This window comes from Camelus dromedarius, chromosome 8 (assembly GCF_036321535.1).
Source record: "Camelus dromedarius isolate mCamDro1 chromosome 8, mCamDro1.pat, whole genome shotgun sequence".
Classification (NCBI taxonomy): Eukaryota; Metazoa; Chordata; class Mammalia; order Artiodactyla; family Camelidae; genus Camelus; species Camelus dromedarius.
In genome coordinates this window covers 61,054,250-61,081,923 of record NC_087443.1, presented here as the reverse complement: position 1 = coordinate 61,081,923, position 27,674 = coordinate 61,054,250, and the positions used below count along the sequence as shown (strand labels likewise).

At 36.2% G+C, this 27,674-nt stretch overlaps 2 protein-coding genes across 6 annotated transcripts in view; one reads left to right on the top strand and one right to left on the bottom strand.

The window, feature by feature from the left end:
- The window catches only part of CFAP43 (cilia and flagella associated protein 43), a 90,122-nt gene extending 74,138 nt beyond the window's left edge, over window positions 1-15,984 (top strand). For all 3 annotated transcript variants that reach the window (XM_031461705.2, XM_031461706.2, XM_010987114.3), the window contains 10 exons: window positions 1,585-1,692; window positions 2,958-3,044; window positions 3,794-3,882; window positions 5,515-5,728; window positions 6,756-6,868; window positions 8,091-8,250; window positions 12,748-12,912; window positions 14,550-14,630; window positions 15,276-15,429; window positions 15,609-15,984. In XM_031461705.2, the coding sequence (XP_031317565.1) occupies window positions 1,585-1,692; window positions 2,958-3,044; window positions 3,794-3,882; window positions 5,515-5,728; window positions 6,756-6,868; window positions 8,091-8,250; window positions 12,748-12,912; window positions 14,550-14,630; window positions 15,276-15,429; window positions 15,609-15,775 (1,338 nt within the window). In that variant the 3' untranslated portion in view covers window positions 15,776-15,984. The remainder of the gene's footprint in view (window positions 1-1,584; window positions 1,693-2,957; window positions 3,045-3,793; window positions 3,883-5,514; window positions 5,729-6,755; window positions 6,869-8,090; window positions 8,251-12,747; window positions 12,913-14,549; window positions 14,631-15,275; window positions 15,430-15,608) is intronic.
- A 3,709-nt stretch (window positions 15,985-19,693) lies between these two features.
- SFR1 (SWI5 dependent homologous recombination repair protein 1) lies at window positions 19,694-24,882 on the bottom strand. 3 transcript variants are annotated; one of them, XM_031461702.2, is made up of 4 exons: window positions 24,810-24,882; window positions 23,968-24,083; window positions 22,961-23,371; window positions 19,694-21,936 (listed from the first exon to the last, which is right to left on the bottom strand). In XM_031461702.2, exons 1-4 carry the CDS (start codon window positions 24,820-24,822, stop codon window positions 21,745-21,747), a joined length of 732 nt encoding a protein of 243 aa, XP_031317562.1. In that variant the 5' UTR covers window positions 24,823-24,882; the 3' UTR covers window positions 19,694-21,744. The 3 variants fall into 3 exon arrangements, with proteins under 3 accessions (XP_031317562.1, XP_031317563.1, XP_031317561.1); XM_031461703.2 differs by lacking the exon at window positions 24,810-24,882 and adding an exon at window positions 24,244-24,803; XM_031461701.2 differs by lacking the exon at window positions 24,810-24,882 and having other exon boundaries at window positions 23,968-24,803.
- Between the last annotated feature and the right edge of the window lie 2,792 nt (window positions 24,883-27,674).

Sequence of the window (27,674 nt, the reverse complement as noted above, 5' to 3'; positions counted from 1 at the left end):
TACTATTCAGCAATAAAAAGTACTAATGCATTCTACAGCATGGAGAACCTTGAAAACATATTAAGTGAAAGAAGTCAGACACCCTAGGCCACATATTGAATGATTCCATGTATGTGAAATGTTCAGAAAAGGCAAATCCAGAGAAACAGGAAGTTAATTAGTGGTTGCCTTGGGGCAGAGGCAGGAAGGCCTCTAGGAGATGTGAGAAGTGGGAAATTACTGCTAACAGATTTCTTTTAGAAGTGATGAAATATTCTAAAATTGTGATAATGGCTGCACAACTGTGAATATAATTTTAAAAACCATTGAATTACAGACTTTAAAGGAGAGAAGTGTATGTATTGTGAAATACATCTTAAAGCTGTTATTTTAAAAAGATGCTTAGAGCATCTTTTCATATAAGACAATGAGGAAACTATCAAAGACCACTAAGTAATATCAAAAGGACTTAAAGGACAATTTTAAAAGCTTCTGTAAATGGGACAACTTAAGATTCAACAATGATAACAATTGCAATTAACTGAAACCCATCAAATTTGTTTAGAATAATGAATTTGTGATATTTTTAAAAGAAAAAATGCCTTCAGAGGATAACAACCAATTATCCAAAAACTAATAAAATGAAAGCCTCAAGTATTTACTCTGCTTTCCTGTATGAAATATACCAATAGGTAACCAAACAGCAGACAGGGAGAAGCATTCCTTTATTAAAGGATTTCAACTTATAAGAAGTGAGAAAGGGATGATATAAATAGAATATCACCATTTCGCGGCTTTCAGTCGATTTAATGGAGCTGGGCATTGAAAATCTACAGCTGCTAACATCTCAAAAAGAAAGTCAACTTGATACTATATTATATTTCCTGATCAAAAAACACAGTATCACATATGATCTTGCCAAAAGGATCCAACATGGATGTGATCAGTCCTCAGACCCAGCTGCTAATTTTCAGGAAATATATGGGATAAAGGACTATGATGAACTCACCATAAGTATGCAGTTAGTACAACCCAGACTAGATGAAACTAGAAATAACTGCAAATACATGTAAGGAAAAGAAAGAGATAGAAGAGAACCGTGGATCATAAGAGACTTTTAAAATGTGATAATTTTCAATGGACAAGTTATACAATAGTACCTAAAGATATATATTTGAGTAATAATACTACAAAGAAACAAAAGGAAGTGGTTACTGTAGAAGTCAGGACAGTGGTTATTTTTGGGGTTGAGATTACAATGGGGACAAATGGAATGGGTTTCTGGCAGTGGTAAAGTTCTAGTTCTTGAACTGAGTGATGATTACAAGAATGGTTTGCCTTTATAATAACTCATTAAACTATACATTTGTTTTACGTATTTTCCTATGTATATATTTTATCTTACAATGAAAAATTGAAAAAGATAAAAATAATGGAGTAATTATTGCAACAGTTTATATTCCCTTTTTCTTAAAAAGAATTTCTCTTACTTGTATGGCATGCACTTGCTTGATAAGTACCAAGTGCATGACCCTGAATAAAAAATCCTTTCTTAGGTAGGAGTATTGATCTTTCCCCCCCTTTTTTTTTTAACTATTTCTACAGGAGGAATTGAAAATAAATAACCTTGTTTTTTCTTTACTGTTGGATGAAGAAATAAGCTCCAGAGAAGCATTCCTGAACAACTACCTTACAAGGAAGCAGGAGGAGAAAGTAAGTATAGTGTCTGATAAGTGAGCACAAGCATTTCTGACAAAGGTGCTCTCAGCTAACAAGAGCCCACACGCCTAGACTCTTCCTTCCTTCTCTATTATTACTCAACAGTGTGCATTCTTGGCTCTCTGTCTGGGACCTTGCTCCAGTGAAATTGCCCACTCCAATCTGTTCATAAAGTTATGTGACTCTGCGTCTGCAATCATTCAGTCAAACAAACCGTAACTTTCCTATGACATATGTTTTATAAAACGAGGTCATGTGGCTTCGTGGTTGAAGGGGCCTGCTTTTAAGCACTGACTGGCTGGGGGACCTCGGGCAAGACATATAACCTTTAAAGCTAGTTGCAAGCTCTTCTCTAGGGAATGTTGTTCTCTCTGGACCATTCAGCACCATGTTTCACTAAACATGTAAGTAATGGGTTAGCTTATAGAATGAAAGCTGTCATATTCTGAAAAACACCATCTAATAAATAGAAGCACAAATGGGTATGTTTCATTAAAGAGACAATGAATACAAAATGCTTGTCACGTAATAATTTTCAAAAAATGTCAGCTTTTATTAGTATTAATAATGGATATTTATGAATGAGTGATTTGAAGTATTATGTGACATATGTACTTACTTTTGCTACGAGTCTGTTAAAGAGCATATACAAAGCACCTTCTAAATACAGTCCTACTCATAACAGCCCTCAGGGTGTGGGACTTCTTTCACAGATGAGGAGGCCATCTTGGGCAACCTGTGTGATTTGTTTGAGGAACATATTTGGCTTTCTCTGGTTGGTCCTAAGTTGGAAACGATGGCAGAATTTAGGAAAGCTGAAAGTTATTGACCAAGTGCTGACAGTTTATGGTTGATTCCTGCAGAGGATGTGGTTTCACTTCCTGGCTGGTTGCTGCAGGTTGTGGGTCAGAGTTTTATTTTATCTATACATGGTCTGGCCGTCGTCCATTTATATATTCAGAACCCAGGTCCATGCGATGCCCAATCCCGTGCAATTTCATCATCCATACTGCCCTGCCAAGAATGTAGTGTGCTCCCTAGTCACTTACACACTCATACAGAGCTGGCTGTATTCAAAACAGTTGATTGGATATTTGTTCTTTCGAAGTCTCCAGTCAGTTTACTTTCTTCTATAAGTGTTATCCATACTCCACATTTATCTTGTACTAGGGAATTCTTTGTTCTTTTTAGTATCCCAATAGTTTTCTTTATCCTGAAAAATCTCCAGTTCCAGTCTTCTATTCCTGTTGTTGTTATAGAGCCAGACTGCAGAGGCCATCCGGAAAGCTAGAGAAGACCTCGATGTGTACAAGGAGCACTATGACAACTTAGTGGCAGAAGACAAAGTGAGTTCCATTGTCTCACTCACTCATCAATGCAAGAGAGTTGCTATTGCCAGAATTTGGGGAGATAAAGAGGATAGAATTTAATTTCCTCATAGATTTTTCTCTTGCAATAATTCTCAGTTATGTGTGAACTTCACTCTATGTCACTGTATATTTTTAAAAATCACTGTGTGAAATAAGTTTTTGTAAACTTCTCTGGTTTAAGCTTCCTCTTATACAGAAAAAGAGAGAGCTCATCTAGACTTTAAGGCTTTTCAAACTTCAGTTTGCAGGCACCATTAGTTGGTCATGAAATCAATTTACTAGGCTATGACCAGCTAACTTATAATGGAAAAGAATAGGGTAGAAAAGCAAACAGAAGAATAGAACAGAATGGAATAAAATAGAGGTACCTTGCATGTTTTACAGGTAAATATTCTGTGAAACTTCAGTTCTAAATGATTTCTAAGACCTCTTATATGAAATAACATTTTTAATTTACTGAGGTGCTTCTTATTCAAAGTAAGTCTTTGTGAAGTCCTTGCACAGTGAGTGATCACCCTCTAACAAGTCTATGTTATAAACCAAGTTTTCATGGATTTTTTATATTTTTTATTGAAATACAGTCAGTTTACAATGCTGTGTCAATTTCTGGTGTAAGGACTTTTTTAAATCAAAGTGATACAACCCTATATTTTGAAGAGTACTGTCAACAAATAAAAGGTTTCTGAACAGAGTTTCAACCCTAACAATGATATGTTTGTCCTTAGGTTTTGGATCGCAGTTTTAAAAAGGAATTTTCTGAAATTCCCAGTTATCAAGTGGACATACTCTACAAACTTTTTAAACGTCGACCAAGGTTTGTTTCTCCTTTGCTATCATGTTTCTGAGAAAAAGTTTGTAAATGAAAAGGAGTGTTATTAGATTTGGGTTTTTCTCCCAATTAGTTAGTAATATTCAATGTAACATCTTTTTTACATGAAAATGTTCAAATGTCTTGATCATAACTCTATTTTTAAAGATTATTCTTACATCTTACAGTAAGCAATGCAGACTAAATATTTCTTTTCATTATTTAAAAATAGTTAAGTATCTAGGTAGGTATAGTGCTATTATAGGTTCTATTTTATAAATGAAAGTAGTTCCTTGTAAGTCATAGATAGCATACAGATTTATAAACCGTTTTTCCCAAGATGTGTTCCAGCATGTATGTGTCCCTTGTGGCATGAATTGGAATTACACATAAAAGGGTTCCTGGACAAAACAAGTTTAAAAAAATATTGGATTGAAAAAGAAAAAGTCAAATAATTTTCTTTACTGAAGAACTTTTCGGAAATTGTTTTTAGCCTTTGCATCTCCAAGTATAAGAAATAGAGTAAGCAGTGTTTTCCAAACTCATTTGACCACAAATCCCTTTCCTCAGAGCATCTCATGTAATTGTGTTCAAAAGACAGTTTGAAAAATGCCAGTGTAAATGATTGAAAATAGCCATTATCAAAAGAGTTCTAAAGTATCTGATTTTTATACGGACAGTAGCATCAGAATTACATTTCACAGATTTCCAAATTTTTATCAATTTAGATTTCTATAATTTTTACTCAGCCATAATGTAGAAATCATGGAATTTGTCACAAATATGTATAGACTTCTTTGTGTCTGAGATACAAACTCATTCTCTCACCTTTGACAGGTTACGTGCAACTTGAGGAATTCAACCTAGAACATGTCTCATGTCTTGGCTTCCCTATTTTTAAAGGAATGAGTTATATAAGCCTGTGAAGAAAGAAGTGAGACCTCCCTTATATTGGGAGGCAGCAGTGGAAAAAGCATAAGCTTTCTGTCCAACAGAATTAGCTTTAAACCCCAACTCCACATCTATCAGACTTGTGGCTTGGTCAGTCCCTCCCCTCAGAGCCTCACTTCCTTCACCTAAAGGAAGATGGTAACAGTAGTAACTTCATAGCATAACGTAAAGAACCTTGAGAGTGAGGGCCCGGTACAAAATCTCTGTGCCCTTCTTCTCCCAGTTGCAGGCCAGGGAGACAAAACTAATCTATTAATGCAGATAAAAAGAGGTGCTTCCCCCATTTGCGTATATATCTGAACATATTCTAGGCTACTCACCTGCAACAAGGATGCCAGCAGAGAATATATAGGACAGAACCAGGGAACATCCACGCTTCTCTCAGGCATTTACTTGCCTGCTTAAAACACCCAGAAGGGAGATGTCTTCTAGTGCAGGTAAAGCTGCCAGTGCTGACAGCTGTTGGGGACATTGATAGTCCAGCCAAGGGCATGTCTGGGGATCCAGAGAAGATGTAAGGTCCAAGTGGGTGCTTTTCTCTTTGGGGTAATCCACCCACCAGCCCCTAAGTGCTACAGGAAAATGTTATGCAGTGGCACATATATGCCAAGGGTCGTATTATTTAACAGTAATTTTGTGTGTTTGTGAGAATGTGAAAGTTTGACGGGCTTTTATTGGTAATACCAGGATTCACAAACAGAAAGTGCACTCAGATACGAACAGTCTTGTGCCTTTTGGAGAACGACCAGGATCTGGGAAATTGAATAAGGATGCCTTCGCCCAGTTAATGAAAGCCATGGATGACTTGGACAATATTAATAACATGCCAGAAGGTTTGGACCCCTCGGTCTGGGATCATTTCTGCATGACCAGACGAACGAAAGTGGAAAATGAACAGGAAGTATATAATCATATTTTATTATTCTGTTTTATTCATTTCATTTCTTTTAGTGTACTAGTATAAAATACATATTTTATGGGGGTCAATGCTTCCAGAAAAGCTAATTACTTAGATTTTCCTGATAGGAATAGTATTAGTAGTGTTAATAACGATGATGAAGAAATAAAATATTAACCTTAGTGCTACTGAGGGCTAGGTACAGGCCTGTACTTGTAGACCCACATTGTCTACACATGTAATTAGTTTTTACTTGAAATAAATGTGGACAGTCCTAATTAAGATGTACTGTTACTAGAAGACATAGTATGAAAAAATGAATGGAAAATGTCTCAATATTTTTTATATTCTTTACAGGTTGAAATGACAATGTTTTGGATACACTGTGTTAAGTAAAATAAGTCAAATTAACTTTTATAATGTGGCTACTACCAAATTTAAAATTATATATATGGCTAGCATTGATGGCTCACATGACATTTCTCTTGGACAGCACTGTTTTTAGACACAACCCTTCTCCTCTCTGCCCTGATCTTGAGTAGTCCTCATTTCTTTTTGCATAGATTACAATTGTATTTCACCAGAACCAAGAATATTTTTTTAATGTAACAAAGGGTAACAATTTGAAAATGTGCTTAACTGAGAAGAGAATCCTTCATCTTGTTGCTTCTTGATCATATGCTGCTTCCTGTCCCCTAGATTCCCTAAATTCAGTGCCACGTGCATCAAGCTGGCATATTCACTAAAGTGTCTATGATTTTAAAATTTTATCTAGGATGACAAGATTTAAGAAAAATTCTAGTTGTTTGCATATTGACTTTCAGCGAGAAGCAAATGTACCATGTAAATTTTATGTTTCTTATATTACATAATGGCAGGGATTTAAATTTTTATTAATGTTTTAGAAAGACGGACTTGTTAAGGCTTTGTACAAAGTTAAAAGATGTACATTTTCTAAAGCTCTTTAAAATTAGTTTTTTATTTTTAAAGCTTGGTATGTTCTGAGATGTTTGTAGTTTGGTTTCTTCAGGTAAAGCAGAAAGCAGCTGGTTTAATGGAAATGGCGGCTTTCCTCCGGAGGAGAACTGACGATGATGAGAAGGTGCAACATGAAATAGAAAAAGTGTTCCATGAGCTCATCCTGTAATTTGAACCTTTCATTCGTGTTCATTTATTCAAAGTCTAAGCTAGGGCTAAGTTAGGTTGTGTTATTGCAGCTGGCACAGACTTACCTATTCAGACTTTATAACTTCTCTTTGAAAAAGTGCATTTTGTTATAGAAGACCTTATTTCAGAAAGGAATTTATCTACATGTTCCATTGTTCTTATTGCACATGGTCAAATTTTTTTTTCACTATTGAATTTCTTTTTTTCCCTTTTTTTAAATTGAGGTATAATTGACTTACAGTATTCTATTAGTTTCAGACACACGACATAGTGATTTGATATTTCTGTACATTATACAGTGACCTCCACAGTAAGTCTGGTTGTCAGCTAGCATCATACACAGTTATTACAATATTATTGACTCTATTCGCTATGCTGCATGTTACATCCCTGTGACTTCTTTAACAAATAGGCAACTTTGGGGGAATCTCCTTTCACATGAAATACAAAGAACATGTATCTGCAAGTAAGTACTTTTGGACTCAAGCCACACAAGCAAACTGCGTGGAAAATTAAGCAGATATCCAAGAATTTCCATGTAGACTCCTAAGCAGCTAAGATGTTTTTCTTTAGGGGAGCTTTTTGAATTTTCCTGAGTGATTGGGACACAGTTTTAAGTCCTTGCTTCACTTTTGGCCATATTTACAGCCATGTTGATAAATATTCTTCTCTGATGTTCCCAAATTCATCATTAAACATCATTTTCAGATCTAGGCTAAAGTAGGAATGGGAACTGCTCAAAAATATATTTGATAAGTAGCTTGCAGATTAAACACTGTTAATATAATATCAGAGGTCAATACATAAGGTCAGAGCTTTAGTAGATTTGTTATTTGGTAGCATCTCTGTTTTCTCCCACTTACATTCAAAACCATATTAATCTTTTCTTAATAATAAAGTAAAACTTTTTGAGTGTGTTTCTGTCCATACTGTTCTTTGAGCAGCCCAAGTATAATTCCATATCAGTAAGAGGAGGTATCATAGAGACCTCTAGGAAAGCTTGTAATTGGGAGAATATTTTCCACTTTAATCTCCAGCATGTTTTCCTTTATCGTAAGGAAAATAAAGTCTGAATTTCATATTTAATTTTTATATCAGATATATTAAATTTTATTGAATTTATATATCAGATAGTAGGTGAAATGTGGAATATAAATATATTACAACTGCTTACTTTTTGAAGTCTTTTTCAATTTAGATTACAAGAAGACAAAGTGAAATTCCAGCTGAATTTGACAATTCAAATCCTCCTTAAACAAGGACAAGTAGAACTGGAGAATTTCCAGTTACTACTGGATTATTCTGATGCAGTCCTCATCAACAGGAACATAATTGAAGACTTAAATTCTGTGATTCGGGTAATTATCATGTTTTAAGGAGAAAAAAAACAACATACCACCTGCTGTACCAAGTATTTTTCATAATCTCCCATTTCTATGATAAATCACTTTCACTCAGTTAAATCAGTGGTTCCTAACTCTGGCTGTACATTAGAACCACCTGGAGAAGTTTACAAATGTGTCTAGACCCCGCCCCTAGGCATGGGTATTTTTTCAAAGCTTCCCAGATATTCTAAGGTAAAGAAGTTTAGACCACGGAGTTAAACGTTCATTCGAATATACATACCACCATTTTATTAGGCTCAATCTACTCATAAGCTTAGATAATTTATTTCAGACCTTGCTTGTTTTCTAATATAAACACTTAATGTTAGAAATTGCCTTCTAAGCACTATTTTAACTGCATTCTGCAAATTTATACTTTGTATTTTTATTTTCTTTCCATTTAAAATATTATCTAATTTCCTTTGTGACTTCCTACTAGAAGTTACTATGGGTTGTTTAGAAGTGTATTATTTAATTTCAAAATATTTGGGATTTTGTGCTATTTGGGAATTATGTGCTAATGTTGATATATGTTTTACTTTTATAAATGCTCTGAAACCTCAATATGTTATTATTTTTGCTTTAGATAGTTATCTTTGAGAGTGATAAAAATAAGAAAAAAGCATTTTCTATTTCTCTTCAATTTCAGCATTTCAAGAGATCTTTCTTTTTGTGGGTTGAAGTTTCTGTCTTGTACTATATACCTCTACTTAAAGAACTTCTTTTAATTTAACCGAATTGCAAGTCTGCTGGTAAAGAATTCTGTTTTTCTCTGTCTGAAATTATCTTTGATCTACCTTTATTGTTGAAAGATACTTTGCTAGATTCCCTGGATTGACAGGTTCTTTCTCTCTCTCATTCTTTTCACTTTAAAGGTGTTCATCTTCTTCTGGCTTACAGAACTTCTGACAAGATGCCTACTGTATTTTTTAAATCTTTGTTTCTCTTAATGAAGTGTGTCTGTCTTGGAGATTTTCTCTTTATCTTGATTTTTCAGCAGTTTCAACATTTGTCTGAGTTTGTGTGTGTGTGTATATATATGATCCTTTTAATATACTATTGACTTTGGTTTGCTAATACTTTGTTGAGGATTTTTGCATCTATGTTCATCAGTATTGACCTGTAATTTTCTTTTCTTCTGGTATCTTTGTCTGACTTTGATACAGAGTAAGTTGGCCTCATAAAATGAGTTTGGAAGTGTTCCTTCCTTTTCAATTTTTTGTTAAGTGTTTCAGAAGGATTGGTATAAGTTGTGGTATGTTATGTTTTCACTTACATTCATTTGAAGGTATTTTCTAATATCCCTTGTGATTTCTTCTTTGACCCCTGATTATTTAATAATGTGATATTTAATCTCCACATATTTGTAAATATTCCAGTTTTCTTTCTGTTATTGATTTCTAGTTTCATTCCCTTGTGATCAGAGCAGATACTTTGTATGATTTTCATCTTTTAAAATGTATTAGGATTTGTTTAATGGCCTAACATGTTGTCTATATTTGAGAATGTTCCATTTGCACTTGCAAAGAATGTGTGTTTTGCTATTATTGAGTAGTGCATTCTGTATATGTCTCTTAACTCAAGTTAGGTTATAGTTTTGTTCAAATCCTCTATTTCCTTATTGATCTTCTGGATACTTGTTCTATCCATTATTGAAAGTGAAATACTAAAGTCTCCAATTATTATTATTAAAATGTCTATTTCTGCTACAATTCTGACAATTTTTGCTTTGGATATTTTGAAGCTCTGTTTTTAGATGCATATATATTTGTAATTGTTATATCTTCTTGAAGGATTGGCTTTCTATCATCAACTTTGTGTTAAATTTTATTTTGTCTCGTATTAGTATAGTCACCCCAGCTGTCTTTGGTTACAATTTACATGGAAGATGTATTTCTATTCTTTCACTTTCAAGCTACATGTATCATTGGATCTAACGTGAGTCTCTTCTAGACAATAATTATTGGATCTTTTTTTAATCCATTGTGTCTATCTTTGCCTTTTAATTGTAGACTTTAATGCATTTACATTTAAAGTAATTACTGGTAAAGAAGAACTTTCTGTTGCCATTTTGGTATTTGTTTTCTGCGTATCGTATTTTTTGGTTGTTCATTCCCTATTGCTTTCTTTTGTATATAGTTTGATATTTTTTCCCTTGCAGAGTACTATTTTGAGCCCCTTCTTTTTTCCTTTTCCATATGTTTTCTTAGTGGTTACTCCTGGGAATTACAAGTGACATCTTAATTTTATAACAGACTAATTCAAATTAACATCAACTTAGTTTCAGCAGTATATAAAACGCTACTCCTATGGAGCTTTGTTCCTCCCCTGGTATGTTATTATTATCATGAATTACATCTTTATATACTATGTGTGCATTAACATAGATTTACAATTATTATTTTGTGCATTTTTCTTTTAAACCACACAGGAAAAAAAGAGTACTTAGAAAAATATCAAAATTTAAAAATTTTTAAAGTTTTTCAAAAGAATACTTACAAACGAAAATGCAATAAATATTGGCTTTTATACTTACCTATATAGTTACCTTATTTATTTATTTATTTTTAATTTATTTCTTCTTCTGGCTTTGAGTTAGTGTCACCTTTTCATTTGAGTTTGAAGGAATCTCTTTAGCAGTTCTTATAGAGCAACCCTATTAATGATGGACTCCCTCAGTTTTCGTTTATCTCAGGATGTTTTAAATTCTCCTTCAATATTTGCTGTTAGGGTAAGAGCAAAAATCATCAGATTTTCTGATGGATTGAATGTTAAGAGTAAGGTAAAGAGAGGGATCAAGAATAAATCTTAAAATTTTGGCTTTTGAGCAACTGAGAAGATGACAGTGTTACTGACGTGATAAAGAGTACAGAGGTGTAGCCTTGGCTGAGGGCATCAGATGAAGAGTTTTGGCCTTCATTAAATCTGAGATGCCTATAGAACACCCCAATGGAAATATCAAGTAGGCAGCCAGAACTCAGGGTTGGGATATATACAGATCACATATATTTAACTACATATGTATTATTACATCTAGATATCTACATATAGATAATTTATGCCATGAGATTGCTTGAGACCACCTAGAAAGTGGGTAGATAGAAGAAGAGGGAGTTTGGGCAAAAACCCAAAGTCCAACTCTGGAAGATCTGAAGTTAAGTAAGGAGTTAAGGAGACTGAGAAAGAGCTGCCAGTGAGGTAGTAGGAAACCTAGAAACTATGAAAGAAATAGTTCCAAGGAGGAGGGAACCATGCACTATGTTAATTACTTAACAAGAGCAGTCTCAGTGGATGGTTGGGGCAGGAGCTTAATAGGTGATGGCTAAAGAGATAATATGAAGTGGGGAAGTAGAGTCTGGGACTATAAATAAATCTTACAAAAATGTTGACTGAAAGGAAAGCAGAGAGGAGATATGGTACTTCTATAGCAGTGTTTCTCAGCCTTGGCACTAGTGACATTTTGGGCCTGATAGTTATTCGTTGGGAGGAGATGTCATGTGTACTATGTGAAGTTAATCGGCATCCCTGGTTTCTACCCACTGGATACCAGTAGCAATGCCCTCCTTCAATTGTATCAGCCAGAAATGTCTGCAAGCATAGCTGAATGTTCCCTGGTGGGGCAATATTTGCCCCATGTGAGAGATACTGCCTCAGAGAAATGCTTGACCTTAAGATTTCAAGGCTGGTGATAACAAGATCAAGGGTATGATCATGAGAGTTAGGTGGCTGAGCGAGATAGAGAAAAGATCATCAAAAGTGGGAAATTCAAGGAGCTGAGGCCAAGCAGGGATCAGAAGATGAAAATAATTTTTAAAAAGAGTAACAGTTGTTATAGTCTAATGGCATGAACTTGAAAAAGCTAAGTTTTTTAAGGAGGACAGGGGAAAAATATAAAACATTAGCTGATAGAACTTATGTACAGATTTATTTTAGAGATATAGTAGTTTCACTGCTAGCAATCTGCGAGAACAACTTCATGAAAATATTCCTGAACTTCATGCAGGCAATTTGAAATGAAGTACAAAACATCGGGTGTTTGAATATCATATTTAACCCATTCAGTTTTTTGGCTTTTCTGCTAGCTATCAACCAAATACTGTTGTGCTTATCTGCATTAAACCACAATCCTTTATCTGTAGTGTTAAGAAGCAGGGCAGAGTAGGGGTACAGATGCAATCAGATTGGTAGATTGGTGATGGCAAAAGGAGTTCCTGCCTAAATCATTGACAAAAGTAAATTGGTTATGCCATTCAAATGTATTTTATAATCCCTTCTGTTTAGTAACTATTGTGCTTTATAGTGATCAGATTTTGCCCATGAAGTAATTTTTTAAATATTTGCTACATTTTTAAGAAGATAGAATTATCTCTGTGTTCCAAGTGTTTTCTAAGAAAAGCTTTCAGCTTTAAATATTCTGTATTCTATACAAAGAGTCATATTATATGAATATCAGAATGTACTTTTTTTTAGACTCAAGGACAAAAGAAGGTTGCTAGCATGATGGAAAGTAAAGAGGTCCACAAAGGAATATTTCAGATTGAGTGGGAACATAAGAAAATGGAGATGGAAATGGAAGATCTAAATCAGAAGGCTTGGGATATTCAGATGCTGTTTTTTTCAAGAGATCATCAAAAGGTAAATGCTCTCTGTCTGCCCCCTCAATGTAGTTTTATTAATGTATTCATTCATTCAGCCAATATTTAATAAGAAGCCTCTGTGATATCAAGCATATTCTAAGCCAGTAGTATTTCATAATGTGACTATGAATTCTTTTTCTTCTGGTAGTTTACATTTGCTGTCTCTGGTTCTTCGTGACACATTCCTATTTAGCACATTCAGTAGTATAGTTCTGTCTTGCAATTCTCAAGGGTTTCCTAATTGTCAAATCTAGTGTTCCCTTTCCCAGTCATCACTATACCTCTGTAGCATTTGACCATCTTAATTCTTAATTGCCCATTCTTTTGGCTTTAATCACCCCTGTTTTCTCCTGTTTTTCTTCCAACATGTCAGACTACTCTGCTTCTTTTACCCATTTCTCTTTTGCTTCAAAATGTTAAATACAGCTCTTCTTTTAAGATTCTGCTCTCAGCTCTAGGTTTCTTTCCATGCCTCTCCTTTGATGATCTTTTTCTGACTTTCATGATCACTGCTAAAAGACTCATCCAAGGTCTCTGGATTCCAGTTCAATTCCACTTTCAGTTTAAGCTCTCTGACCCTGACCTCTCTTAAGCTCTATTTCTGTATCCCCCACCTCCCAATAGCTCCTCTTATTTTGCTTATTTCTGTTCTTTCAGTCACTCATTTAGGCTTACAGCTGTTGTGCTTCTTGATTTCTCTCTTTCTCTTGTCTTCTAAGTCTTGCCTAGTTTATCCATTTATTCCCTTATTCTCCCTGCCTACAGTCTTTACCATGCTTCAGTCCTTCCTTTTCAATGGTTTAGAGTATTTTATAATAATCTTCTAAGTGGTCTCTTATCCTTGGGTCTTTCTTTTATCTACTTGATACCATATACAGCTATCAGATTAACATTCCGATTTAGCTCCATTACTGTAACATTACTGCACTGCTCAAACATTTTAAACTGCCTCTTCTTACCTGGCAAATGAATTATGAAATCCTTAGGTGGCTTTCAGTGTCCTTCAACCTATCTTCTCAAATTCATTCCTCGTGTTCCTCTTGCACAGCAGTATTCGCAAACCAAATTGATTTTATTTTCTAGGATTCTACCTCTGTGCCTTTGCTCGTACTGGTTCTTCTGCCTGGAATATCTTTCCTCATTTTTTTTCCCACTTCCCAATCTATCCAGTCCAGAGAAACCACATCCCATCCCAGACCACTTTTATTTGCATATCACTATACATATCTTCTGGCAACTAATCATACTACATGTCCTCTTTTTCTTGAAGGCTAGTCATGTTATCTATCTTTGTTATCTACTTCAGTGTCTTTAACTGGGACACTGTTAATATGAGACTTATGTGAGATACTCTCAAATGAGACACAATAAATATTTGGTGAGTTGAATAAATGAATGAATGAGAAAATAAACTCAAGGCATTTGCAATTATTAATATATAGGTGAGTGTATCAATAGTTAAATAAAAGTAAATATTATGACACAAAAGTCAAATCAATCCTAACTTGGATGGATAGATTTTCTTTATGAAAAACAGCAACTTTCAAAACTAAGATAATCTTTACAAAATTATCTGTTGAAAGAAATAGAGAAAAATATCCCTACATATATTGTGGTTTTTTTTTTCTCTCGAAGTACCTAAATGAACCAAACTATGACACTCTGATTGCCGTTCAGATTGGAATAATGGAGCAAACCATTGCTGTTATAGATAAGGTAGGTCTCAAAGATATTGATCATTATAATCCCAATAGTTGTGAATCATTTGAACAAAGTAATAGTTTTCAAATCATCAATTCAAGTAGAACCTACCAAAGTCTTGGTCTTTTATACTGATACTCAGGATGTAATTAGAAGTCCCTGAATAGTGTCTTTGCAACCATAACTAATGTGGTAAACTGAAACAATTCTTTTAACGTTTGAATTAACCCCTTGGGAGATACCTGAGTGTAGGTAAATTTCCTATTTACATTAGGTTATGATTTATGTAGTAGAAGTGTTGATAGTCTTTCCTTGGCATTGTAAAGACTTTGTTTTACCCTAACTACTTAACAAATGCTCAGTTTTTAGTGTGTAGCATGTATAAGATGAAAACAAAGTAATCTCAGGGCTGTTTTTAAATTTTTCTCTCATTTTTAAGAATATACAAAATTTCTTCTAAAATGTGATATTAACATACCATTCTATCTTTTAACAAATAATTTAAGTACCTGCTATGTGCAGGCATTATGCTAGGCACTAGGGATATGGTGGTAAGATATCTTAATGATAGCAATGTACATAAATTTTAAGAATAATGTCTTTATAAAATATTTTTTTCAAAATTATTTTTGTGGGATGTCATGGGAACAAAAATTTCAGACCCACAAAAAGAATGTGGAAAACTGCAAAAAACTACTTAAAAAGTTGGGACGGTGCAGCAATCAAAAAGATATAGCAAATTATACTCTAAGCTGCAATTTACGAGAAGAGTTGGTGGCTGTCTCAGAGAGAAAAGACATCTGTAATGCAATGGGTAAGATTTTTTTTTCTTAAATCAATTCTCAATTTCTTTAAAAGTAATCAGAATGCCTAAAATCTATACAGTGGTTATAAAGCTACCAGTATTTTTTCCAAATGTTTAATTGATTCTGAGTGCTATTTCTGTATCGATAATAATACAACTAATTCCTTTCTTCTTCATTTTTGGGATAGGGTCTAAACTGACTTGTGAAAAGATTGCCAAAGAACGCTATGAAAACATGATGCAATACCAAAAGTTAACAAAAATTTCAAGAGAACAAGCTGAGCAAATTTCAATACTACAGGCTGAAGTTGAAAGATTAAGGATGAAAACATTTCCTGCTCTTGTTCAAATGTAAAAATGCTGGCGGGAAACACAAAGCCAAATTAATCACTTTAAAAATAATTTCATTTGGTTTAATGATTTCTTTTTCTTTAATATCAGGAAATTTAAGTAGAGTCTCCTTTTAGTTGCATACTTTTGATGACAAATTGATTTTAGCCTTAATCATTATAAAAATGTTTATCCTGCATGAATAAATGTCTAAAATATTATGAGTTATTTTTATCCAAGAATGAACAAGATTTTTTTTTGCTTTTTTTTTGAGTTATAGTCATTTTACAATGTTGTGTCAAATTCCAGTGTAGAGCACAATTTTTCAGTTATACATGAACATACATACATTCATTGTCACATTCTCTTTCACTGTGAGCCACCACAAGATCCTGTATATATTTCCCTGTGCTACACAGTACAATCTTGTTTATCTAATCTACATTTTGAAATCCCAGTCTGTCCCTTCCCATCCCCCATCCCCCAGCAACCGTAAGTTTGTATTCTATGTCTATGGGTCTGTTCCTGTTTGGTATTTATGTTTTGTTTTGTTTTGTTTTCAGATTCCACATATGAGTAATCTCATATGGTATTTTTCTTTCTCTTTCTGGCTTACTTCACTTAGAATGACATTCTCCAGGAGCATCCATGTTGCCGCAAATGGCGTTATATTGTAGGTTTTTATGACTGAGTTGTATTCCATTGTATAAACATACCACTTCTTCTTTATCCAGTCATCTGTTGATGGACATTTAGGCTGTTTCCATGTCTTGGCTATTGTAAATAGTGCTGCTATGAACATTGGGGTGCAGGTGTCATTTTGAAGTAGGGTTCCTTCTGGATATATGCCCAGGAGCGGGATTCCTGAGTCATATGGTAGGTCTATTTCTAGTCTTTTGAGGAATCGCCATACTGTTTTCCACAGTGGCTGCTCCAGACTGCATTCCCACCAGCAGTGTAGGAGGGTTCCCTTTCCTCCACAGCCTCTCCAGCATTTGTCATTTGTGGACTTTTGAATGATGGCCATTCTGACTGGTGTGAGGTGATATCTCATTGTAGTTTTGATTTGCATTTCTCTGATAATTAGTGATATTGAGCATTTTTTCATGTGCCTATTGGTCATTTGTATTTCTTCCTTAGAGAATTGCTTGTTTAGGTCTTCTGCCCATTTTGGATTGGGTTGTTTGTTTTTTTCTTATTAAATCATGTGAGCTGCTTATATATTCTGGAGATCAAGCCTTTGTGGGTTTCATTTGCAAAAATTTCTTCCCATTCTGTAGGTTGTTGTTTTGTTTTACTTATGGTTTCCTTTGCTGTGCAGAAGCTTGTAATTTTCATTAGGTTCCATTTGTTTATTCTTTCTTTTATTTCTATTGCTTGGGTAGACTGTTCTAGGAGAACATTTTTGAGATGTATGTCAGATAGCGTTTTGCCTATATTTTCAAGAATGAAACAAGATTTTAACTCAGAATGTATTCAACATCTATTTTATTAAGACTTAACTCAATCAAAATTTATTTTCATGATAATAGTATAGAAAGTCTTAAGGACAAAACAAAAATATCCTTAGCCATTACTGGTATTTCTAATTTTAAAAAATAACCAGAAAAGTTATGAGGTTATGTATGATTTTTATCATTTATACTTTTCTGTATTTCCCTTTTTCTTTTGTAAGCATTTCTTTACAACCAGAAAAAAATTAATTCAATATTTAAGATTATTCTCTGTCCTACCGATGAGAACAAGGTGAATTGTTTTATCGAAATCATTTGTAAGTTACAACATATTTTCTTCTGCATAAACATAACACAGTCTTCTCTATTTCATATGTATTGCAACAGAACTTAATTTTGTGCCCTGCTTAATAGAGTTTAGCAAGCAGAAAAGAAGTGTTTTCTCATTTTGTGATATTATGATTTATAATAAGAAATACATATTTGATCTTCAGCCCCATTCTTGGCACAGAGATCCTAAAACCCTTGGAATTTCCTAAGTGATGATAGTGTTGTCTTGTTATGTTAATAAGATGACTATTTGATTGCTCCTAAGGATGGAGTCTGGTTGCCAGAAGAACAAACCACGTGATTAGAGGGCTGGAACTTTTGGCCACACCACCCACCCTCCAGGAGGGGCTGAAAGTTGAAGTGATCACCAGTGGCCAATGATTTAATCAATAATGCCTATGTAATGAAGCTTTCATAAAAACCCACAAGGATGAGGTTTGGAGAGAGCATGCATATTCTGAGCCTTTCTTCATACCTTGCCCTGTGCAGCTTTTCCATGTGGCAGCTCTGAGTTATACCCTTTTCTAATGAACTGGTTTTCTAGCAAGTAAAATGTTTCTGAGTTCTGTGAGCTGCTCTAACAAATTAATTGAACCCAAGGAAGGAGGGGGTCATGGGAACTTCTGATCTGTAGCCTGCTGGTCAGAAGCACAGATAACAACCTGGGCTTTTGATTGGCATCTGAAGTGGAGGGTGGTCATGTGGGACTTAATTTGAGGAATCTGACACTGTCTCCCGATAGTGTCAGAATTGAATTGAATTGTAGGACAACCAGATGGTGTTCAACAACTGTTTGGTGTAGAGAAACAGACATATACACGAACTTGGCAATCAGAACCCTTACATTTCCATGAAACAGTTTTATCACTTTATTCATGTAGATGATGATAATTAAGTAGTAATGAGAAGATTAACTGGTCAGAAAACTGCTTTGCCTTTCCACAGCCTATGGACTGGTAGATTCCAAGATGATGCCATTGGAATCATTGACCACAATCTCCAAGTGATGTCAATGTCTCATTGTTCTGCAATTTGCGAAATTGTTAAGTTTAATCCACAGCACCATATCCAATGTACCTACCACTGGTGTAGGTAAAGGAAGACAGCTATATAAAATATTCCATTTAGAAAGAAATTTTTAGAAGATTTAAAATCTTCTATTTAGAAATTGCCGTAACTGATCACCCATATAGTGATCAGTGCTGGATGGGAATGGTAAGGAAAATAAAAGAACCGATGTCATTTTTGACAACTCTCCTTAGTACTAGAATGATTCCTGAAGTAGTCAATTTGGTTGATTAAGCAAGGGGTACCCACTGGTAACATTTCCTACATCCAAGGTCCTTCAAAATTATCTCTGACATTGGATTGTAGGAGGTGCGAGGATGGACCCAAGGGTGGGGAAGTGTACACTGAGGGGTGCAAATACTGTATACTTAGATGGAACATCAGAAGTTCTCCGTCCTGCTGGCTTGAGTCAACCGTGGTTATACTAGGCTTTTTTTTTTTTTTTTCCTGGTGATACAAATTCCATGTCACCTAAATTAGCTGCTCAAGGATCCATGTGCTACTAGCCAAAGCCACAAATTCTACTGGACAATGCTCTGTGGATTCCCAGGTCTTAACAAACCAGTGGTTTCTGCTTCCTAGTGTCCACCCTAGATGATTCTGGCAATGCTCCTTGCTTGAATGCCTCAGCTTTGAGGCATAGGTAGAGTGGAGGTTAATAGGAGCTTCTTTCCCCCAAACTGTATTCTGGTAACAGGATTTTCAACAGGAGAGTTTGGGGATGTTAGCAGGTGCTTTGGAAGGGCACATGGGTCATGCACCCCAATCCTCTCTTGATATGTCCATGGTACTGATTCCTCTCAGCTTCTGCTGAGCTAACAGCAATTATATAAATATAATTTAAAATATTATCTATATTATCAAGGAGTAACATAATTAATTGGGTCAAACATAACATGGCTTTAAGGATAGGACTTAAGAGTATGGGCTCTGTTGCTGGGTTGCCTGGGCTCAAATTATAGCTTTGCCCACTTAAGTTTTACATGACCACTCAGTTTTTAAATAACTAAATCTTAAATTTCCTCATCTTTAAAATTGGGGTGTGGATAATTTCAGTATTCAAACAAGTTAACATACTTTTTTTTCACATAATTTGTCTTTATTTGTATTGAAGTATAGTTGATTTACAAAGTTATTTTCTGGTGTGCAGCATAGTGATTCAGTTACACACACATATCTGTACTTTTTCATTGTAGGTTATTACAAAATACTGAATATATAGTTCCCTGTATTATACAGTAGGACCCTGTTGTTTATCTATTTTATATAAAGGTAACATACTTTTAAAACTGGCACAAAGCAAATGCTATGTTAAGTGTTAGATTTCATTTTTATGAATTAAAAATATGGTATTCATTAGTTCTTAATAAATGTATACTATTAAATGGAGGTGAAATTCAACAGTAATTATTAAAAAGGGGACTGCCTCATGGGCATCCCTAGGTCCCAAACTTTCCCATAGCCCCATCTACATTCCATGACCTACCTTCTCTTGTGGAAGTGCCCACTGAGCTGCTGGAGCCCTAAGCATCAAGCTAATGCCTTGGAAATCTCCATTACTGTAACCCCAACTGCTCCCCAACTCTCCCAGAATCAGACTCCTAATGATGCTTTCGTTCCCCCAAGTGGGTATGTAAGAGGGACACCAGGCGACGTGCTAGTTAGTCTTGAGTAGCTGCAGTCAATTTCAGTACCATCACCAGGGAGATTGCTTCCCCTCCACATTTAGGGCCTCTGGCTGAGTAGCAAGAAGCAGTGGAGGCTGGTCAGCACAAAACGGCACAGCTCCCCAGGGATGCCCACTGAGGAATCCCAGAGCCAGGGAAGGCCCACATGAGAGCTGGGCCAGTCCTCTTGGGTTCATAGAAGCCAATGACAGTGGCAGTGTCTGGAAGGCAAGACTAGGGGGTGAGGAGGGGTAAGTTACTGGCATGAGCACTAATAACTAGAATGTATGCAAGTGCAGGGTCCTGATATGCTGAACATTAAAAGTTTGTTAGACCGTGGGAAGGGACTGGGCTGAAAGTGAGGAGCACCTGGGGGAGGCGCGGAGCTTAGAGTAGTGGCTGTTTACCAAGTAGTAGGGAAGTATCTTTTTTTAAAGATTGAAAAACACAAAAACAAAAGCTAAGGAAAGCTGTCTTGGCCCTTTAAAGGACCCAAGAACAGAAATCCAGAAAGCCCTCACTCAGGAAGATTGGAAACTGGAACCAGGAAGTCACTGATCCACAAAGTTCTCTCTCCATCTATGATCTCTGCCTTTCTCTGTAAGGGCACACACTGCCCTTCTTAAGCACACCAGCTTTTCTGCTTCCAAGTTTACATACAACAGCTCCAGCCACAAAAAGAGATGGGCTTTCTTTTCCTGAGCTTAATTCCAAATTCTCAGGGGCAGCTTGGGTCATATATGTCTATCTATGACCAGGATGACAGATAACGTACAACATGGCAGCCAGAACCCCAACCCAGTGAAGATGGATTTCTGGCTGAGGGGTCACTGTTAATGGAGCAGATGCTAATCTGAACCTATTTCACAGAACAATGTAAAAGGGCTTGTGTGCCATGATGCCTTGAAGTTGGAGATGAGGATATGTGGTTTTATAAGAAATAGATGGTTGTTTCATTAGATGAGATGAGGAATACAAGTAACAAATATTAAGAGACATAAACCAATATAATTTTATTTACCTGAATTTAATTACCTGCTAGGCCATCCAGATGGAAATATGTGGTAAATGGATGGAAACAAGGATCATAAACTTAGGAGAGGCAGGGATTTTTAGGCAAGTTCAGGTTTAGACATTCACTAGATGGACTGGTTTTTTTTTTTAACATTTAAAACTTTTTACCACAATAAACCAATGTATTAAAACTCATTTCCAGAAATGTCCAAATTATTTTTTTAAACATAATTTAATTTTTTCACATTTGTTTAACTTTTAAGTTTTCTTTGACAAATTTATTCAAAATATTAAATTTTCATTTTAGAACCAAGTTTACATAACACAGGGCCTAAACTGATCCAGGTTCACCAGGATACTTTTCTCTAAGCCCTAATGGTTTATATCTTCCCTTTAAAATGTATAAATGTCTTTTAATTAAGTTGTCATTCACAAAGATATTCTGGAGAAAAAATTATGAATTAAACCCCTATAAACTCTTCCTCATTTCTGTTATAGTGTAGCAATTTGTCGTCTAACCCATAGTGGTCTATCAGCTGAGTAAGGCTTAGTTTCTTGTTCTCCTCAGACATAGCTGACTGCAACTCACAAAGCAACAGCTGGCTACAGCTTCTCCACTTCTTTATTAACAACTGTAACTGAGACAGGTCGTTCTGAAATAGGAAAAAGAAAAACATATATGTATGTCAACTAGATAGTCATCCTAATTTAACTTACTTAATACAAGTTGTTAAATCAGTCGATGAGTAGTAGATTTTAAAGGGTAACACACTTGGACATGAATGGGACTTCTACCCAAGAAAAAAGTAGGATGGTTTTAAGTAGAATGGTTACAGTGTCACTAAAATTTTAAGCCAAAATTCCATAGCTATTTTGTTTGGTCCAATCTCTGGGCCACCCTTAATCTCCAGGAAAAATCAAATCATTAAATAGGGTAAAACAATGTAAAGAAGCAACAATATAGGGGAAAAAAAACTAAAAAATGATGATATTCAACTTAATATTTTTCAACATTCACTATTTCATAAAACCCAAGTCGTTATATTTAGAAAAATCCTAAAAATTCAAGAAAGTAAATAAAACATAGTTTCCATAATTTATTCCACATTGCTGGGAAAGAAGAAGCAATTATAATATATGTGAATGATCCAGATAAGTAAGGGTTACCTTCTTCCAAGTGCCCAAGTTCTATTTATTTCAACCTATCTGGATTGAAATCTAATATATATTTATTGTTTTCTTAAAGAAAATGCTTGGAACATTTCAGTAACTTGGAGGAACAAAAGATCATTCCTAAAAATACTTTTTATTGTACTCTGTGGCCCATTTTTAGCTTTTTTACTCATTCACTGTCAACTGTCGCTTCTGTTCTCATTGCACTTGCAACTAACATTTGAAATTTCTAATACTGCTGTGGACTGGAAACTAGAGAGAAAAACTTCAACTGTATATTAAATGAGGGCTAGGACTTTTAAAAAGTTGTATCTGGTGTTTAGAGGCCTCTTCTAAACTATGACTTATATTTGAGTTAAAGTTGCTGGAAGCCAGGTTTCTGGATACTTATCTCTTACTGTGCTAAAATAAACTCATTTTTTTTCTTTTTGAAATTACTTCCCTACCATTTGTCTAAAACTGAAAAAAAAAAAAATCAGGCAATGATTCTGAAATTCTTCCTACCTTTGACCTATACATTTTGACTAGTTTTAGCCTCCGAAGAAGGTCTTCTTTCTCCTGAATCTGCTTCACCAATTTTGCTCTTTCTTTGTTTAATTCTTGTTTAGGAAGATTCTCATTCATAAAGTCATTTTGGAGATCACTGCATGACTCAGTATCTGGTGATTTAGATTCACACACATTGATATTCTTGAAGGTATTTTTCAAATATGGACTTGCTTCAGATTCACTGTCTATGTGTTTAAAATTTTCTTGAAATTCCAAACAGTTTTCTTCTGTTGAAGATGCTGGTCTCTCTGAAAAGGTCTGATCATTTTCTTCACTCTCTACTTTAAGTCGTTTCACCACACTGTAACAGGAATTAAATGAAGATCTAGCTTTCCTTAATCGTTCTCTAAGGGTTGCACTCATAGGCTGAAAAAGGCACCAAAAGTTAATACTCTTAATCAGGAAAAACAGTCTTAAATATACTAGAAATCAAGACGTTACATTTCTATGGCAGACACCACTAGATGGCTTTCTGTCTCCATATATCTCAAGTAATCATCACAAAATGCCTTTAATTCCTGGAAACTCCACTAAGTTTTATTCTTTTTATTTCAATTAGTCAGCACCCTTCTAAAACAGTGTTGAGACACTCATCCCAGTAATCACAAATATTTGTTCAGAAATTAGCCCATACCTGACACTGTTCTAGGTGTTTCGGAGTTAGGAATTAAGGAAAAGTCCTAGATCTTTCCACAACAGACCTTCATGATATCACAGATTCAAACTTCCTGTTGGAATGTTGTAATAACTTGAAATTAAATGAAAATAATTGAGTCAAGAGAAAATTAAGGGGAGGGGAGGTCTAATACATTCATTATCTTAGGGGAAAGACCTAAATTCTTTGTTAATAAAATTACTTATTAATCTACACATTATGTTAATTAACAATTATCAGTGGGCTTAAAACCACCACTGCCACAATACTTAGAAATACAGAATAGAAAGAATTAAAAATTTCATACTTGTTTTTTTGAACTACTTGTTTGGGGAGGTAGTGGATTGGCACCGGCCTGTGGAGTGCTAGGTAAAATAACAGCTGAGTCTGATGGGCTTCCCATCTTGATATCTTGGCTTAATTCTACGGGGAAAAAAAAAATCAAATTAACCCACACTTCGATATATGCCTCAATTTTTATCAAATAATTTTTTATTGTACATAACATCCACAAGTAATCCGGCGACTTCCTCTTTCACTTAGTTATGATTCATTCTTGCACTTTTTGCAGTTTTCCGTTTACCTTTTAAATCATTGTGTTGGTCCACATGGTGACTACTAATTTTTTCATAACTAGCTAGCACCTCATATAAACAACTCCCCCATTTGTTTTTATCAATCAAAATATCCTCAAAAACTGCGATGTGGAGGGGTCATTACTCCAGGTTCACAGTGAAAGGAAATGTAACTGAAACCGTGACTCAGAAAAACCTAATCAGACCTCTCACACCTCCAAATCCTAAAAGCTGCGTCACTAGAACGAATGACCCTCCAGGCCTGAGGAGTAAGGCGCTCAGGCACAGATAAATTTACTACAGTCCGCATCGTTTCTGTGGTGAAAAGGAGAGTCAACTGAAGCTTGTTCCTCAAACAAAGGCCATCGACTTTACCAGAGGGGAAAAGGAAAAAACAAGAGGCAGGAGTCCTCTCTCCCCTCCCGCCACTGCAGAAAACCCGCACGAGCCCTCGAGAGACCCCAGCCCTGAGATGGAGTGGAGCGGTGCCCTGACCGCGGAAAGAGAGCGCTACTCCCCTCCCCATCATATCCTCGGAGTCCAGCGCTCAGCCACCCACGCGCCCACACGCTACCTCCCTCCGCCATGCCCAACGCTGCCGAGCGAGCGCGCTGCCGGAGCCGGGAGCCGGGCGTCTCAGAGGCGGGCCCGCGCGCGGGAGGCGGAAGAGGCGCGCGATTGGCCAGGTTGACTGACGCGCGCAGCTGGGCTCCGCCCAGCGCCAGTGAGCGGCGGGACCGCGCGCGCGCGGCCGCGGGCTTTCGCGGGTGTCGAGCGCGCGCTGGACTGAGCTTCCAAACGACGAACAGATCCCGAGAAGGGCGCTCTTCTCTTCGCGGCTTCCCCCTCCCTCCCCTTTGCGTGCTGCGCCTTCCCTCCCTGTTTCCTGGTTTTTGTGTGGGAAGGACTCCTGAGAACGCCCCTCCCGGTCTGGTAGCTCCCGTCAGTCTCGCCTTCGTGCTCCCCACAGCAGAGACCCTTCTTCTGCCGCTACGGGACCGAGGGCCGCGAGGCCGCCTGTGTGTTAAATTTACTGCTTGTAAACTCCAAGGGCAGAGACCGCAAAAGAGCAGCGCCGGGCTAAATGGCCTGTTGAGAATCAAACAGGTTAGAAATCCCTCCAACAGTCCCAGCGGATGCAGTTGAGCTCATTTCTAGTCTTTGCTGCCGCAAACTCCGCGGTCCCGCCGCGGCTTTTCTGCTGAATCTACCTGAAAAGTTAGATTCCTTAGGTTGGCTTCGAATCTTTTCGTCAAATCTGAGAGAAAATGTAGCCCAAGGAAACTTGTAGTGGTGCCACAATAGGAATCAGATCAATCTCTAAATACGATTGGGTTGGTCCAGAACTGGGGTGTCTGAGGCAGAGAGGGCCCTTGCTGAGTAGTGGGCAGCAGCATCCTTCGTCTAAAATAATCCTGGTTTCCTGTGTGGTGAGGTTCCGTTGCTGTGCAAAACAAAGTTAACTCAGTTGGGTGGAGCACTGGGTTTAGGAAAAGACAGTTGAGTAATTTCTGAGTCACATGGAAGTTGGGAGTTTTAAGGGGCCCGTGTTTTGAATCCCGGGGAATGGCCATTTTAAACGTTGACGCTTTTTACTAACATCTGGTAATTATGGCTTAGAAGTAGCCAGGACCCAAAAGAAATGAACTGAGCCCTAAACAGTGGAAAGTAGTTACAGAACCTGAAGACAGCCTAATGCGGTGATTAAAGACGTAAATGTTGGAGTCAAAGTGCCTGGGTTCAAATCTCAGCATCATTATTTTATGTGCTTTGTAATGTACTGTCTCTGTGCCCCAGTTTCCTCATCTGTTAAGTGGGCATAATAGTATCAACCTCCTAGGGATTGAAAAATGAAAATTCGTGACAGGCAGTGAGAATGGCGGTAGGTATCTAGGAAGCACTCAATAGTTTTCACGTTATATGTGCAGCTATATTCACCACTCATTTGATTTAAAGGAATGCATTATATAATTCTTTCATGCCTTCACTTATCTCCCCCCGCAAAAAAGCCACAGATTTTTTAAAGATGCTGTTATCTGTAGGATCCCTCACAATTTAAGCTATAAATAGCAGAAAACTTGGAGCCTCCACATACAATTAATAATATATTCTCCTAAATTTTTCAAAAAGTATATAAATTAAGCTCAAAGAATTTACAGAATGAAAGTGAGAACTTACAATTTTGTGATACAGGTGTTACTCACCTCAGCAAGCCACAGGTCTCAGTCTGTACATTTGTTTCTCCATTTACTTATCCATTAGCACCAGTTTTTCATACTGAAAAAAGCAGTGATTTGTCCTGAACTAGAAGCACAGTGCACACTCTGCATATTCTTTACACCTTGGGGCGTAAAGTTGGGTTGTTTTTATGATTCCCGAAAATCAGCTGCTCCAAAAGCCTTTTATCATTACAACCTAAGCTTAGAGCTGTGTTTTTACTGGCTGCATAAAGGAAAACATCTTGCCTTGCAATTGTTCTGACTTGCTTACATGAACTGGTATACTAAATGGGATTGTTTTGGCCAGATTTTCAAAGAACTTCAGAACAAGTACTCAGAAGAACCAGTATTTCAGAAATGTGCATTTGGTGACCTACATTTCTGACTTCCATGTGTTGTTAGAATTGAATGATTTTCCCATATACAAGTTTGCATTTTACTTATTCCCGTCACATGCTAAAATGGAAACATACATTTCACTCTCAATTTAGGTAAGGGATCTGGAATATAGTTCCTATACTTTTCGTTGTACCTTTAGATAAAGCCTAGCAACCATTTCCATGTCTTTAAGAACTGAAGTCTACTGGCCTATAAGGAGTTTGTTGTTTTCAATGCAGGACATTGTGTGTTTCATATGAAACTTTTCAGTCTGGGAAAAATACTGCCCCAGAGAACCAGAAGGCAAGGACTCTACTCCACCATAGAGAACAATTTGAGCAATAGAATTCAATGATAATAGTAATTAATACTAATCTAAGGCAGGCTTTCTCTGTGTTTTTAAATTTATTCAATACCCAAGGCTACTGTTAGATGCTTTATTATTCATCAGGGAGTGGTAAAGTGCTTCCTCCGTTTGTTCTTGTCTATGATTATTGTTGGTGGGATGATGACATAAACCTAAAAACCTTTATGAGGTTTTTTTTTTCCTTGTTTAATAGCAAGAAGAGAATAGTGAATAGTCCCTTTCTGTCTCTGTCTCCATACAACCAAGGGCACACACACTTTTAAGCCACAATTTAAAATTTTATTGCTGTAGATTTTTTTAAAAAAATTCTTGGCTTTTGCATTACTTTAAAAATCTTAACAGTAATCTCAGGGTGACCTAAATTTCTTTCCATTGACTTTTCGATATTAACAAAAATGTTCGTATCATGTAGACATAGTATCCACAGGTATTCTTTAAACAAAATATAAATACACACTTAAAACCAGAATTAAAA